At 43.2% G+C, this 14556-nt stretch overlaps 1 protein-coding gene across 27 annotated transcripts in view; it reads left to right on the forward strand.

The window, feature by feature from the left end:
* The window catches only part of MCF2L (MCF.2 cell line derived transforming sequence like), a 268042-nt gene that overhangs the window by 227339 nt on the left and 26147 nt on the right, over positions 1–14556 (forward strand). For all 27 annotated transcript variants that reach the window (XM_043535854.1, XM_043535846.1, XM_043535862.1 and 24 more), the window contains 7 exons: positions 1341–1455; positions 2111–2230; positions 3008–3199; positions 3481–3672; positions 9638–9797; positions 9943–10019; positions 10515–10591. In XM_043535854.1, the coding sequence (XP_043391789.1) occupies positions 1341–1455; positions 2111–2230; positions 3008–3199; positions 3481–3672; positions 9638–9797; positions 9943–10019; positions 10515–10591 (933 nt within the window). The remainder of the gene's footprint in view (positions 1–1340; positions 1456–2110; positions 2231–3007; positions 3200–3480; positions 3673–9637; positions 9798–9942; positions 10020–10514; positions 10592–14556) is intronic.

The following is a 14556-nucleotide window of genomic DNA, read 5'->3' on the forward strand; positions in this document are numbered from 1 at the left end:
TATTGAAACTGGCGTGATCATGTAGTGTTGTTTTGACAAATAAAATTTGCAGAATTTTAAAATATAGTGCACAGAATTTTTAATTTTTTGGCAGAGAATGTTTGATTTTTTGATGCAGAATTCCACCAGGAGTACCTTATGCATGGGTGAGGGCAGAGCTTTTGGTGTATCGCTGGCCTTTTTACATAGGCTTAAGGTTTTTTTTAAAACAATTGCTAGGTGCCTGATTTAAAAAAAAATAGAATCAAACCGATAGAATTAAGTGTTAGATATTAAGGCTTTTCCTCTGTGTTTTGTCTTAATTTACTACCAAATTTTAAGCCCTTATATGACCATAACACAGAGATACAAATTTGAACAGTATTATCAAAACATAGATAATTTCCACAAGATGGTATTTTAAGTTGTTTCTGTGTGTCATTTTGTGTTTCTATATATTTGCTTTAGTTCCAACATTTTCCATGCAGTTTCATTTTGAAGAGCTTGGCATTCCAACTAACAGTTTGGCAGAAGCAACTTCATTTCTCCCATCACTGCAATTAGTTATCTACAAGCCATCTGTTCATTGTTTTGAGTAGTTTATCCAAAATGTCCCGTGTAGCTGTGATATCAGAGGAAAGCTGGAGTGAACTACAGAATCCATATAAACTCCTCTTCTGAATTAATTTTAATTCAACTCCTAAATGCATTAAAATCTTTTTCAGAATTCTGGTGAATTTTTGTGATGCTGTAAGTGAGGTAAAATACACCTCAGACCTGATCTGCAGCCATCCTGTTATACCCTAATTACAGTAATGTACATTGTGAGGATAAGCACTCAGATACCATAGTGCTAAGTGCAATATTCATGTCTGTATACATAGGTAGACTGAACAGTAAAATAGGCATAAAACACGGGTTCAAACCTATCTTAAATTACAAGTGAAACAAGTTCTTATTTATGACAGCCACTACTACACACCTTGTATATAGCATAAAACTGCAGACTGATTCTCTCTGCGCAGGAGAGAGAAGTATAAAGGGTATCATAAACCAGAACTTAGACGTGGGTATGTGCTGCATCTAGATCTAGACATTGCTATCGGTTTTTCATAAATGCTAACGTTCATGGTGGATTTCTGTTTTACGTCAATATTATTCAAGAAACCACTTACATGCAATATCAAAAATGAGGAAAAGCTACCTAGTAGTATAGGAACACCTGGCTGCTGTACTGCTAACATTAGTCCATCTGATTGCTTAGAAAAAGATTACTTAAAGGGAGGCTTTGAGTTTTCCACTAAAAGATGCTATTGTCTCTTAGACTGTAACCATCACTTTAATCCTGAACTTTCTTTTAGGCTTCTGGCTCAATTAGATGAAACAGAGATTGCCTTTGATGAATTTTGGGCTAAACATCAACAAAAGCTTGAGCAGTGTGTACAGCTTCGGAATTTTGAACAAACTTTTAGAGAGGTAAGGGTTTCTTGATGGTGTTTTAATATTTTACATTTATGTGACCTCCTTCATTCCCAAAGGATCCAAAAACCCTTCCCAGATTATTTACATTCAACACTCTCTAATCCTTAAGGCAATGTATTTTTTCCTTACCTATTTATGCATCTCTCACATGCAATTGAAAGTTTTCTTCCAAACTTTTCTCTTATACTTGCCTTGGTCTTACATTGCACTATCACAGTATGTACCCTCTGGGCAGTCAATTACTGTCAGTGATACTTCAGGGATTACCATTAGGGTATGATGTTTGCAGTGTTGTTGCAGCCATGTTGGTCCCAGGGTTTGAGAGAGGCAAGGTGGGTGCGGTAGTACCTTTTATTGGACCAATGTCTGTTGGTGAAAGAAACAAGCTTTTGAGATGCACAGAGCTCTTCTTCAGGTCACTAGGGAATGATATAAGTAGGAGCCTCCTTGGCTTGAATGCTTCTCTCTAAAGATAAAATGTATTCTCCTTGCAGTGTTCTGATCTCCACTGACCAATGGGCACAGGTGTTCAGTGGTTCCTTCCAAACCAGTTCTCATGTAGCAGCATATTATGCTGGCTGTCTAGCACTGGTCTTATTACTGAGGCAGGTGAAATCACCTTCTTGGATATATGGTTCTCTCATTTCAGGTCAAAGCAGCTTTAAGTCTTGTGTCCGAGAGGTTATCTGCTTTCACTGATGTGGGAAACAGCTGTTCACATGTGGAGCACATTCTGAAGGATCTTGCCAACTTTGAAGAAAAATCATGTGTAAGTTCTTGTAATTTCTCCATATTTCTTAGTCTACAGTATATTTTTGCTTTTTGGAGAGAAAAAAGAAAAAGCAGGAATTAGTTACTGAATATGTTTTATAACCCAGAGCCAAAACTCAGAATTGGGTAGAATGAGTGTCTTTTCCTCCCAATGATTAAAACAACCAATGTCATTAAAATTTGGAACTGATAATACTATCAGAAAAATTAAAAATGTGACTGGCAAACATTTCTAGTGTGGACACACAAACGGAGAACATTTTTTTTCAGTTTTCCGATGTATATTTTGTAGTGGAATAGTTAGAGTTATGTCCATATAGATAACCATTGTAAGGTCTTGTGGTTAAGGCACTGGTCTGGGATTCAGGAGATGTGGGTTTGATTCCTGGCTGTTCCACAGCTTTCATGTGTGACTTTGAACAAGTCATTTCATCTATCTGTGCCCCAGCTCCCCATCTGTAAAATAATAATGATGGTACTTCCCACTGCACAGGTGTTGTGAGATTAAATCCATTAATGTTTGTAAATCGCACAGATACCACATTGAAGAAGAGCACGGAAGTATTTGGATATCTGGAAAGACAGGAAAACACCTTTTATTTATTGGACAATGCAACAGTTAGCAATTTAATAAATGAAATTATTTGCATAGCAAATAAATGCACTTTTCCATAACAGGATACATGTTTGAGCTTTATTTTGGGAGCTTTTTAAAGAATGTTAACCCCAACATTCTAACTAAATCTAGTATTTTTAAAATGTTTTGCTTTCTTAGGAATCCTTAGAAAAAGCTAGGGTGCTAGCTTCTCAAGGTGACCAGCTTGTTCAAAACAACCACTATGCTGTGGACTCCATTCTTCCAAAGTGCAATGAGCTCCATCATCTCTGTGATGCATTTGCTACAGAGACAGAAAAGAGGAGAGGTCTTCTTAACAAATCTCTGGAACTGCACAGTCTATTGGAGAAGGTAAATTTTATATGAAATAGTTCTGCTTCCCATCTCACTTGCTAATAATATTGCAAACGTGTGATGACCCCATGTGTTTGAGAAGTAAATAATGACCAGTAGAGGAAGAATGTTTCCAGTGTAAAATGGGCATTTGCTAATAAGGAGAAAAAAAATCAGAAAACTGACTTCCCCCCTCATCTAGCTGAACATTTTGTAAATGTGTGAAGTATATTCTGTAAACCATTCAGTTAAGTGTTTCCACTGATGTGTGTTCTTTCCTGTTTTTGTTGTGTTTCCAGTCCATGAGGTGGTGTGATGAAGGCATTTACCTGCTAGCATCACAGCCTGTAGACAAATGCCAGTCCCAGGATGGAGCAGAATCAGCTTTACAGGAGATTGAGAAATTCCTGGACATGGGGGGAAACAATAAAATCAAGGAACCGAATAAAGTTTACCAACTATATGAACCCATTCTCAACCAGGACCTAATGGTACCCTTAGGATTTATGCATGTGCACATACATTTACAGTTGCTGTTAATTTGAGATTTGGTTTCTTGCAGGGCTGATGTTAATGGTAAGCCACATAGCTGGCCTCCAAGGGCACTGAATTTTTATTGGCACTTTGAGCCTGATTGCTCATTCTACTCACCAGCTCCACCTGCAGTAGCCAGCAGCAGCACTGGGGCCCGCTGGGAACTGCAGCACCAGTATTGCTCTAGCCCAGCCCTACTTTTATGTGGACCCAGGACTGCTTTTATTTTTTGGGATATGGAGGAGGAAGGGATGTTCTTCCCCTTTACAGACTTCCCCTGCAGCAGCCAAGACCACCCACTAGGACAGCGTTAATGTAGGATAGTTAGCAGTTCTACCTCTTCCAAGGCACCGTGCACCAGTGGATGTGACTGAGAGTCACAAAACAAACATGCCTCCAGCTTGATTGTGTGTCTCCCCCAACTCCTGCCTCTGGTTTGCTGCCAAAGATATCAGGATATGTAGCATTGCCCTAGTTTCTTGGATAATAGTGTTCAAAAGATATTCTATCAAATGAGTTCTTGTAGTGTGTTACATGTGAGCAAATACTGATTCTAAGAAATGTGTACACTCTTTAGAAAAATGAATTGTTCTAAATGCCATGTCACTTTCATGTGTGACTCTTACCATTCTTAGCTATTCTATTATGTAATGTAATTAAGTTGTCCTAAATCCTTAAGTGACATAGGAGTTTAGGTCCCATTTTCAAAAGTGGCTCTAGCACTTAAGTCAGTGGAACTTAAACTTTTTCCATGATGATTAGGCTCCTAAGTGCTGAAGTCAGTTTTAAAAATAGGAACTTAGACTCATATGTCACTTACGTACTTTTGAAACATTTACCCTTAACGTGGAAGTTTGAATCAATCATTATTTATTTCATTTCCCTAAATTTACAACGTGGTCAGCAGTGAAATGTTTTGATGGTGATATACACTAATGTAATTGGAACTGGTCTACACTACGATTTTATGTTGGATTTAGCAGCGTTACATCGAATTATCCCTGCTCCCATCCACGCAAAGAAACCATTTTTTTCGACATAAAGGGCTCTTAAAACCGATTTCTGTACTCCTCCCCAATGAGGGGATTAGCGCTGAAATTGACATCGCCGTTTAGAATTAGGGTGCTATCCCACAGTGCACCATTGTGACTGCTCTGGACAGCACTCTGAACTCGGATGCACTGGCCAGGTGTACAGGAAAAGCTCCGGGGAACTTTTGAATCTCATTTCGTATTTGGCCAGGCGAGCTCATCAGCACAGGTGACCATGCAGTCTCAGAATCGAAAAAGAGCTCCAGCATGGACCGAACAGGAGGTACTGGATCTGATCGCTGTATGGGGAGAGGAATCCGTGCTATCGGAACTACGTTCCAAAAGACGAAATGCCAAAACATTTCAAAAAAATCTCTGAGGCCATGAAGGACAGAGGCTACAGCAGGGACGCAACACAGTGCCGCGTGAAACTTAAGGAGCTCAGACAAGTGTACCAGAAAACCAAAGAATCAAACGGACGCTCCGGGACAGAGCCCCAAACATTCTGCTTCTACGCTGAGCTGCATGCAATTCTAGAGGGGGCCACCACCACTACCCCACCCCTGTCCGTGGACTCCGATGATGGGGTACTCTCCGCCATGCCTGAGGATTTTGCGGATGGGGAAGATGAGGAGGAGGACGAGCTTGAGGAGAGCACACAGCACACCGTTCTTTTCGACAGCCAGGATCTTTTTCTCACCCTGACTGAAATACCCTCCCAACCGAACGAAGCCGGAAAAGGGACCTCTGGTGAGTGTACCTTTTTAAATATAATACACATTATAAAAGCAAGTGTTTTTTAATGATTAAGTAGCCCTGAGGACTTGGGGTGCATTCGTGGCCAGTACAGCTACTGGAAAAGTCTGTTAACTTTTCTGGGGATGGAGCAGAAATCCTCCAGGGACATCTCAATGAAGCTCTCCTGGAGGTACTCTAAAAGTACCTCCAGGAGGTTTCTGGGAGAGCAGCCTTATTCCGTCCTCCATGGTAGGACACTTTACCACGCCATGCTAGTAGTAAGTAATCTGGTATCATTGCATGACAAAGCCTGGCAGCGTATGGTCCCGGTGTTTGCTGGCATTCAAGCAACATCCCTTCTTTATCTCTCTGGGTTATCCTCAGGAGAGTGATATTGTTCATGGTAACCTGGTTGAAATAGGGGAATTTAATTAAGGGGACATTCAGAGGTGGCCGTTCCTACTGGCCTGTTTGCCTGTGCCTGAAAAGAAATCCTCCCTGCAGTTAGCCACGTGGTGAGGGCGGGGATTGGCGCTGAGTTGTTAGTGTTTGGCTAGCAGGGATCTTCCCTGATACCAGCCAGGCCGTGGGGGGAGGGGTAAAGCGATCATCCCAGAGAATTGGATGCGGGGCAGGGTTAGTTTGATTTCTGCTGCTGCAGTTTAACAGGAAAACCACAGCTCTAAATGGCCAACTCAACATGCTTTGCTTGGTATGGGAAAGGAGGGGGCTGCTGTTACGAAGTTTGCAGAAGCCGAAAGACAATGGCTTACCATGGCCGCCTGCAAGCCGAATTCTGTTGCTCGGCACTGCGTGTATGATCTCTAACACCAAAGCCGTAGGCACTCAATATAAGATGCAAAATGCGACCTTGTACCAAAATCACATGTGCTATGTAATGTGAATAGTGTTGTTCACCGTGAAAGAGTATAGCCATTGTTCTGTAAAATATATCTTTTAAAATACTTCACTCCCTTTTTTTCCTCCAGCAGCTGCAAATGTTTCAAACCTCCCTCCTCCGTCCCAAAGGCTATCTCAGGTAAGGCGGCGAAAAAAACGCACGCGCGACGAAATCTTCTCTGAGCTCATGCAGTCGTCCGGCACTGACAGAGCTCAGCAGAATGTGTGGAGGGACACAATAGCGGAGTATCGGAAAGTGGCCGATGAACGTGAGGAGAAGTGGCGGCAGGAAGATCAGAGGAGGCATGAGGCAACGCTGGGGCTACTGCGGGATCAAATGGACATGCTCCGGCGTCTGGTGGAGGTTCATGAACGGCAGCAGGATCACAAACTGCTGCTGCAGCCCCTGTTTAACCGCCCTCCCTCCTCCCCAAGTTCCATAGCCTCCTCACCCAGATGCCCAAGAACACAGGGCGGGAGGCTCCGGGCACCCAACCACTCCACCCCAGTGGACAGCCCAAGCAACAGAAGGCTGTCATTCAAGAAGTTCTAAAGTGGCCTTTTCCTTCCCTCCTACCCTCCTCCTGCACCCCACCCAGGCTACCTTGTGAGTTTTCTCCGTATTTTTATAATTAATTAATAAAGAATACATGTTTTTAAAATGATAGTGACTTTATTTCCTTTGCAAGCAAGCTGTGATCAAAGGGGGAGGGCAGGAGGCTTACAGGGAATTTAGAGGCAACCAAGGGGGCGGGTTTTCATCAAGGAGAAACAAACAGAAGTGTCACACAGTACCCTGGTCAGTCATGAAACTGGTTTTCAAAGCTTCTCTGATGTGCAGCGCTTCCTGCTGTGCTCTTCTAACTGCCCTAGTGTCTGGCTGCGTGTATTCAGTGGCCAGGTGATTTGCATCAACCTCCCACCCCACCATAAACGTCTCCCCCTTACTGTCACAGAGATTGTGGAGCACAGAACAAGCAGCAGTAACAATGGGAATATTGGTTTCGCTGATGTCTGACCGAGTCAGTAAACTGCACCAGCGACCCTTTAAACGTCCAAATGCACACTCTACGACCATTCTGCACTTGCTCAGCTGATAGTTGAACAGCTCCTGACTACTGTCTGGGGTGCCTGTGTACGGCTTCATGAGCCAGGGCATTAAGGGGTAGGCTGGGTCCCCAAGGATAACTATAGGCATTTCAACATCCCCAACGGTTATTTTCTGGTCTGGGAAGTAAATCCCTTCCTGCAGCCATTTAAACAGACCAGAGTTCCTGAAGACGCGAGCGTCATGAACCTTTCCCGGCCATCCCATGTTGATGAAACGTCCCTTGTGATCCACCAGTGCTTGCAGCACCATTGAAAAGTACCCCTTGCGGTTTATGTACTTGCCCTGGTGGTCCAGTCCCAAGATAAGGATATGCGTTCCATCTATAGCCCCACCACAGTTAGGGAATCCCATTGCAGCAAAGCCATCTAGTATGACCTGCACATTTCCCAGAGTCGCTACCTTTGATAGCAGCAGCTCAATGATTGTTTTGGCTCCTTGCATCACAGCAACCCCCACAGTAGATTTGCCCACTCCAAATTGATTCCCGACTGACCGGTAGCTGTCTGGCATTGCAAGCTTCCACAAGGCTATTGCCACTCGCTTGTGAACTGTGAGGTCTGCTCTCATCTTGGTATTCTTGCGCTTCAGAGCAGGGGAAAGCAAGTCACAAAGTTCCATAAAAGTGCCCTTACGCATGCGAAAGTTTCAGAGTCACTGGGAATCCTCCCAAACCTGCAACACTATGCGGTCCCAGCACTCTGTGCTTGTTTCCCGGGCCCAAAGTCAGCGTTCCACGGCATGAGCCTGCCCCATTAACACCATGATCTCCAAATTGCTAGGGACCGTGGTGTTCATATCCTCATCACCGCGCTGCCATCGTCTCCTCGCCTGGTTTCTCAGGTGCTGGTTCTGCATAAACTGCACTATAATGCGCAAGGTGTTTACAATGCTCATAACTGCTGCGGTGAGCTGAACGGGCTTCATGCTTGCTGTGCTATGGCATCTGCTCAGGCAATCCAGGGAAAAGGGCGCAAAACAATTGTCTTCTGTTCCTCTGACGGAGGGAGGGGCAACTGACCACATGGCTTACAGGGAATTAAAATCAACAAAGGGGGTGGCTTTGCATCAAGGAGAAACAGAATGGCCCCCTCAAGGATAGAACTCAAAACCCTTGGTTTAGCAGGCCGTTGATTTCACAGAGGGAGGGAAGAGAAAATGAATACAAAATAAATGTAGTCTATTTCTTGTTTTGATCCACTTCATCTATCTTTATACATCTTGCTGGGAGCAGACTGTGCAGTACGACTGCTGGCCATCAGCGTCTCCTGGCTGCTCATTAAAAGACAGTGCAGTAGGACTGTCGGCAGGACTGAATCACCATGAGACAAAACTTAAAAGCGTAATGACCTGGCTGAGTCACTCCCATGTTTGCCCAGGCGCCCCAGACCTCACCGAGGTCAGTTAAAAGAGCACCCTGGAGTACGTTGACGGTGGCTACCAGTCATACTGCACTGTTTGCTGCCAAAAGACAATGAGCGGCTGCTGTGCAGCAATGCAGTACCGCGGCTGCCAACACCCAGGAGACATATGGTGACGGTGAGCTGAGCGGACTTCATGCTTGCCATGGTATGGCATCTGCTCGGGTAACTCGGGAAAAAAGGCACAAAACAATTGTCGGCCGTTGCTTTCACGGAGGGAGGGAGGGAAGGAAGGGGGGCCTGATTATATGTACCCAGAACCACCCGCAACAATGTTTTAGCCCCATCAGGCATTGGGATTTCTACCCAGAATTCAAATGGGCAGCAGAGACTGTGGGATAGCTACCCACAGTGCAACGCTCTGGAAATCGACGGTTGCCTCAGTACTGTGGATGCACTCCGCTGACTAAATGCACTTAGATTATTTGTGTGGGGACACACACAGTCGACTGTATAAAAACGCTTTCTACAAAACTGAATTCTATAAATTCGACCTAATTTCGTAGTGTAGACATGACCTAAATGTCTCAGTCTGGCATTATAAATTATATTTTAGTTAGAATGAGGGAAGATTTTTTCTTTTTAAAGTTTAGAACATTATTTCTACATGCTCCTTTTTATATGCTGTATAAAAGCTTCACATATTGGAGGTTATTGTACCATAAATGACAGCATGACTTGTAGGTTTATTCAGAATTGTGATAATTTTATGCTATTTCTACAGGAACATGTGCAAAAAGTTTTTCAAAAGCAGGAAAGCATGGAAGAAATGTTTCAAAAGAGACAAGTGAGCCTTAAAAAACTGGCAGCTAAGCAGACGCGTCCAGTTCAGCCAGTGGCACCAAGACCTGAAGTCTTTGTAAAATCTCCTTCTGTGTCTCCAGGTAAATTGCTGCAAAAAGTTATTAAATCAGGTTCCTGCACTATGCCAATGAACTTGAAGAGAATTTAAGCTGTTGTCTGTGGTTATACAAATGACCTGTGTCAAACCTGTTCCAGTTTAACAGCTGCTGTTTGATTCTAAACCAGGTCTTCGAAGAGGCTCGAACTATGTGTCCAACACAGAAGATAACATGCTCCGGAGAATGAACTACAGAAGACTAAAAGTAATTCTGAATTTGTTGTTTCATCTTGATCATTCTCTCCAGCATGCGTGCACGCACACGCACAGAGAGCTAGAGGAAGTCATAATGCTTTGTGAAGTCACAGAACTCAAAGAAATACAGAGAGCCCCAGACAAGAGCTCTGGTAACAAGTTTTGGTTAAAACAGAGTTCCATTTTGTCCTCTAGGGTTGTACGATTGCCCTGAGATCCTTTTTTCTGGAAAGAAAAGCAAAAGCAGAATCTTTCTGAGCTGGTGGGCTGCTTCCTCTTTTGTGGGACACCCCATTTATCCAAATGTTCTGATGTTCCCCAAGATCATCTGATAAACTTTCATTCTTTTGCCCTTGAATTTGCCTCATAGGTTACTTCATTGTTAATAGTTGCAGCCTTTCTTGTAGATAAAGGGACAGTTCCGTATGTCAATGGTATAGCAAATAGACTGGGAAGTACATTTTCCTATTTTCCTTCTGACGTACTTTTTCATATTGTGTTCCAGAGTGAAATGAGTGAAATCCGTCAAAGCAGAGGTGGATCTGTGATGGATGATGAAGAAAACCTAGCTGTGTTACGAAGGTGGGTACAGCTTCGTATACAACAGCCAGCGTGTTATTCTGATTGGGCTGATCAAGGTCTACCATTACCATTTGGTTCAGCAGATTCATGTGGCTATGATGTAGCCATGATGGTGCATAAAATGGACTTCCATCTTGCATGGTCCCTTACAAATCATCTTCCTTCAGCAAGAGTGATATGGGGGGATTTAGGTTTCTTAAACTCCTCAAAATTGCATCTTCCAGCCTCATTCGTGGTTGGTTTTGTCCTCTGCTTCCTTCAACCAGCTGTATAAACCTTCTGTAAAAGCATACCTTCTACTGCACATGGAGCATGACCCCACCATTGTAGTCGTCGTCTTCTCCACTGGCACAAGACTGCAACTTGCTGGGATTGTCTAAGTATCCCCTTGTTTGTGACCAGATTAAATCCACAGATATTAAGACAAAGCTGTAACTTTTGAAAAGTGAATTTTAAGAAAACTGTTTAGTTTTACATTTGGTTACAGTTCAGAGAAGGGTCTGAGCTTTCATATGTTTCTCTGAATCAAGCCTCCAAACTTTGAGGTGTACTTATCATGGAAGCTACTCTAAACTAGTGGAAGTGAATCACTTGTGCTCTGTGGTATACATTGAACAATATTTTCCCATTTTTAGTCTGCAGATTGTATTCTGTTTGGACCATGTACCTAATTTCACATCCTCCAGGCCAACTTTCCATGATAAATGCATTAGTGAAAGGGGATTTTAAGGATTCAGTTCAGATAGGTATTAGAGGTTTGAATAGTTATCCGGCCTTAAATAAACTACCAAAAGTTTTGGTCACCATACTTCAAAATTTTTTAGATCATTTTACCTGAAATTTGTGTGGCTGGTTGATCTGTGTTTAAGCTGAAGGACAATGTTGGCAAAAGGGAAAATGCATATAAACTGGCCATCAATACATTTAGGCTGGAAATTAGAAGAAGGTTTGTAAGCATGAGCAGTGTGTTTCTGAACAGCCTCCTGATAGGAGTTGTGGGCAGCAAACAACTTAATCAGTTTTAGGAGTGAGATTGACAAATTTATGAGTGGGACTGTGTGATGGGGTTGCTAGTGGCACTAGGGGTCAGGGCTCAGTAGACCTGGGGGTCACTTCCAGTTCATGTTGTTTGTTGCTAAAATCTAAGTCTTCAGGACTTCAGCTAGTCTCCTGCAGGGGTCAGGAAAGGTTCCTCTTGCCTCAGTGTATTCTGGTTGGGGTTTTTTCTCCTTCCTCTGAAGCATTAGAGGTGGCCACTGCTGGAGATGGGACACTGGATTGGGTGGGCCGGTGCTTTGAGGTGGTACTGAGAATTCTCTCAGGGGCTTGCTAGCTAGTCCTTGCTCACATGCTGAGCATATGTGGGATCACGAAATAATTTCTTCACATTTTCTGCCTGTAGGACCTAATGGTTTGGTCTCCTACGGGCTGTCGTGCTTTGTTCTAGTTTTGGTTGTTGGGTGTGATGTTAGTGGCCCATGATATACAGAAGGTCGGACTATATGATCTGTTAGTCCCTTCTGGCCTTAAACTCTGTTAGGGAAATCTCAAGGAAGTCCCTAGTATTCCTTTGTCCACATCACAAAACCACCATCTGAATTCCAAAATTAGTAATCTTGGTCCAGTACAGATCTGGGATTGGCATAGCAGGGTTTGCAGACTGAAGTGTATTGGCTCACCTATCTGAAAAACCCTTCACTATTGCTGACTGTAACCATCACTGTTACTTTCATGTGTTCATGAGTATGTGAAACTTTCCCCACCCAAAAGCGTAGTGAGGAAAAAAAATCGATGTTAACTGTGGAAAACAAATGTGACAGACATATAGCAGGACATTTCTTCATTATATGCTGTCATAAATATAAAGAGAACGGTAACCACCTTTCTGTATACAGTGCTATAAAATCCCTCCCGGCCAGAGGCAAAACCCTTTCACCTGTAAAGGGTTAAGAAGCTTAGGTAACCTCGCTGGCTCCTGACCCAAAATGACCAATGAGGGGACAGGATACTTTCAAACCTGGAGGGGGGGGAACAAAGGGTCTGTCTGTCTGTGTGATGCTTTTGCTGGGAACAGATCAGAAATGCAAGCCTTCCAGCTCCTGTTAAGTGAGTAAGTAATCTAGCTAGAAAATGCGTTAGATTTTCTTTTGTTTAATGGCTGGTAAAATAAGCTGTGCTGGAGGGAATGTATATTCCCGTTTTTGTGTCTTTTTGTAACTTAAGGTTTTGCCTAGAGGGATTCTCTATGTTTTGAATCTGATTACCCTGTAAGGTATTTACCATCCTGATTTTACAGAGGTGATTCTTTTACCTTTTCTTTAATTAAAATTCTTCTTTTAAGAACCTGATTGATTTTTCACTGTTCTTAAAATCCAAGCGTTTGGGTCTGTGTTCACCTGTACCAATTGGTGAGGATTCTTATCAAGCCTTCCCCAGGAAAGGGGGTGTAGGGCTTGTGGGGATATTTTGGGGGAAGACATCACCAAGTGATCTCTTTCCCTGTTCTTTATTTAAACACTTGGTGGTGGCAGCATACTGTTCAAGGACAAGGCAAAGTTTGTACCTTGGGGAAGTTTTTAACCTAAGCTGATAAGAATAAGCTTAGGGAGTCTTTCATGCAGGTCCCCACATCTGTACCCTAGAGTTCAGAGTGGGGAAGGAACCTTGACATATGCCATAAATACTGATGCATAAAATGGCTTGAATATCAAATGACCAACTGAATTTAAAACGTAAAAATCTATCTTCAGTAACATATTGCAGCTCTAACCTCCAGCTCCTGCAGCACTTGCAAATGAAGTAGAACCCAGGCTTAGAGCATTTGATGTCACAATCTGCTGCATCAGTATATAATCTTCTGATTTGAACGGCATCCACCACCCCTCTATTTTTAGGAAAGACAGTTTGACATAAAATATGATATGCAAATATACATATTATATTTATATTCAGCATTAATTATTTGTGTATGTAAAATAGGCTAATGAATTTTATATGGAGATTCATTAGTCTGGGAAATTCATAGAATCATAGAATATCAGGGTTGGGAGGGACCCCAGAAGGTCATCTAGTCCAACCCCCTGCTCGAAGCAGGACCAATTCCCAGTTAAATCATCCCAGCCAGGGCTTTGTCAAGCCTGACCTTAAAAACCTCTAAGGAAGGAGATTCTACCACCTCCCTAGGTAACGCATTCCAGTGTTTCACCACCCTCTTAGTGAAAAAGTTTTTCCTAATATCCAATCTAAACCTCCCCCATTGCAACTTGAGACCATTACTCCTCGTTCTGTCATCTGCTACCATTGAGAACAGTCCAGAGCCATCCTCTTTGGAACCCCCTTTCAGGTAGTTGAAAGCAGCTATCAAATCCCCCTTCATTCTTCTCTTCTGCAGACTAAACAATCCCAGCTCCCTCAGCCTCTCCTCATAAGTCATGTGCTCTAGACCCCTAATCATTTTTGTTGCCCTTCGCTGGACTCTCTCCAATTTATCCACATCCTTCTTGTAGTGTGGGGCCCAAAACTGGACACAGTACTCCAGATGAGGCCTCACCAGTGTCGAATAGAGGGGAACGATCACGTCCCTCGATCTGCTCGCTATGCCCCTACTTATACATCCCAAAATGCCATTGGCCTTCTTGGCAACAAGGGCACACTGCTGACTCATATCCAGCTTCTCGTCCACTGTCACCCCTAGGTCCTTTTCCGCAGAACTGCTGCCTAGCTATTCGGTCCCTAGTCTGTAGCGATGCATTGGATTCTTCCATCCTAAGTGCAGGACCCTGCACTTATCCTTATTGAACCGCATCAGGTTTCTTTTGGCCCAATCCTCCAATTTGTCTAGGTCCTTCTGTATCCTATCCCTCCCCTCCAGCGTATCTACCACTCCTCCCAGTTTAGTATCATCCGCAAATTTGCTGAGAGTGCAATCCACACCATCCTCCAGATCATTTATGAAGATATTGAAC

Source organism: Chelonia mydas, chromosome 1, assembly GCF_015237465.2.
Source record: "Chelonia mydas isolate rCheMyd1 chromosome 1, rCheMyd1.pri.v2, whole genome shotgun sequence".
NCBI classification, from domain to species: Eukaryota; Metazoa; Chordata; order Testudines; family Cheloniidae; genus Chelonia; species Chelonia mydas.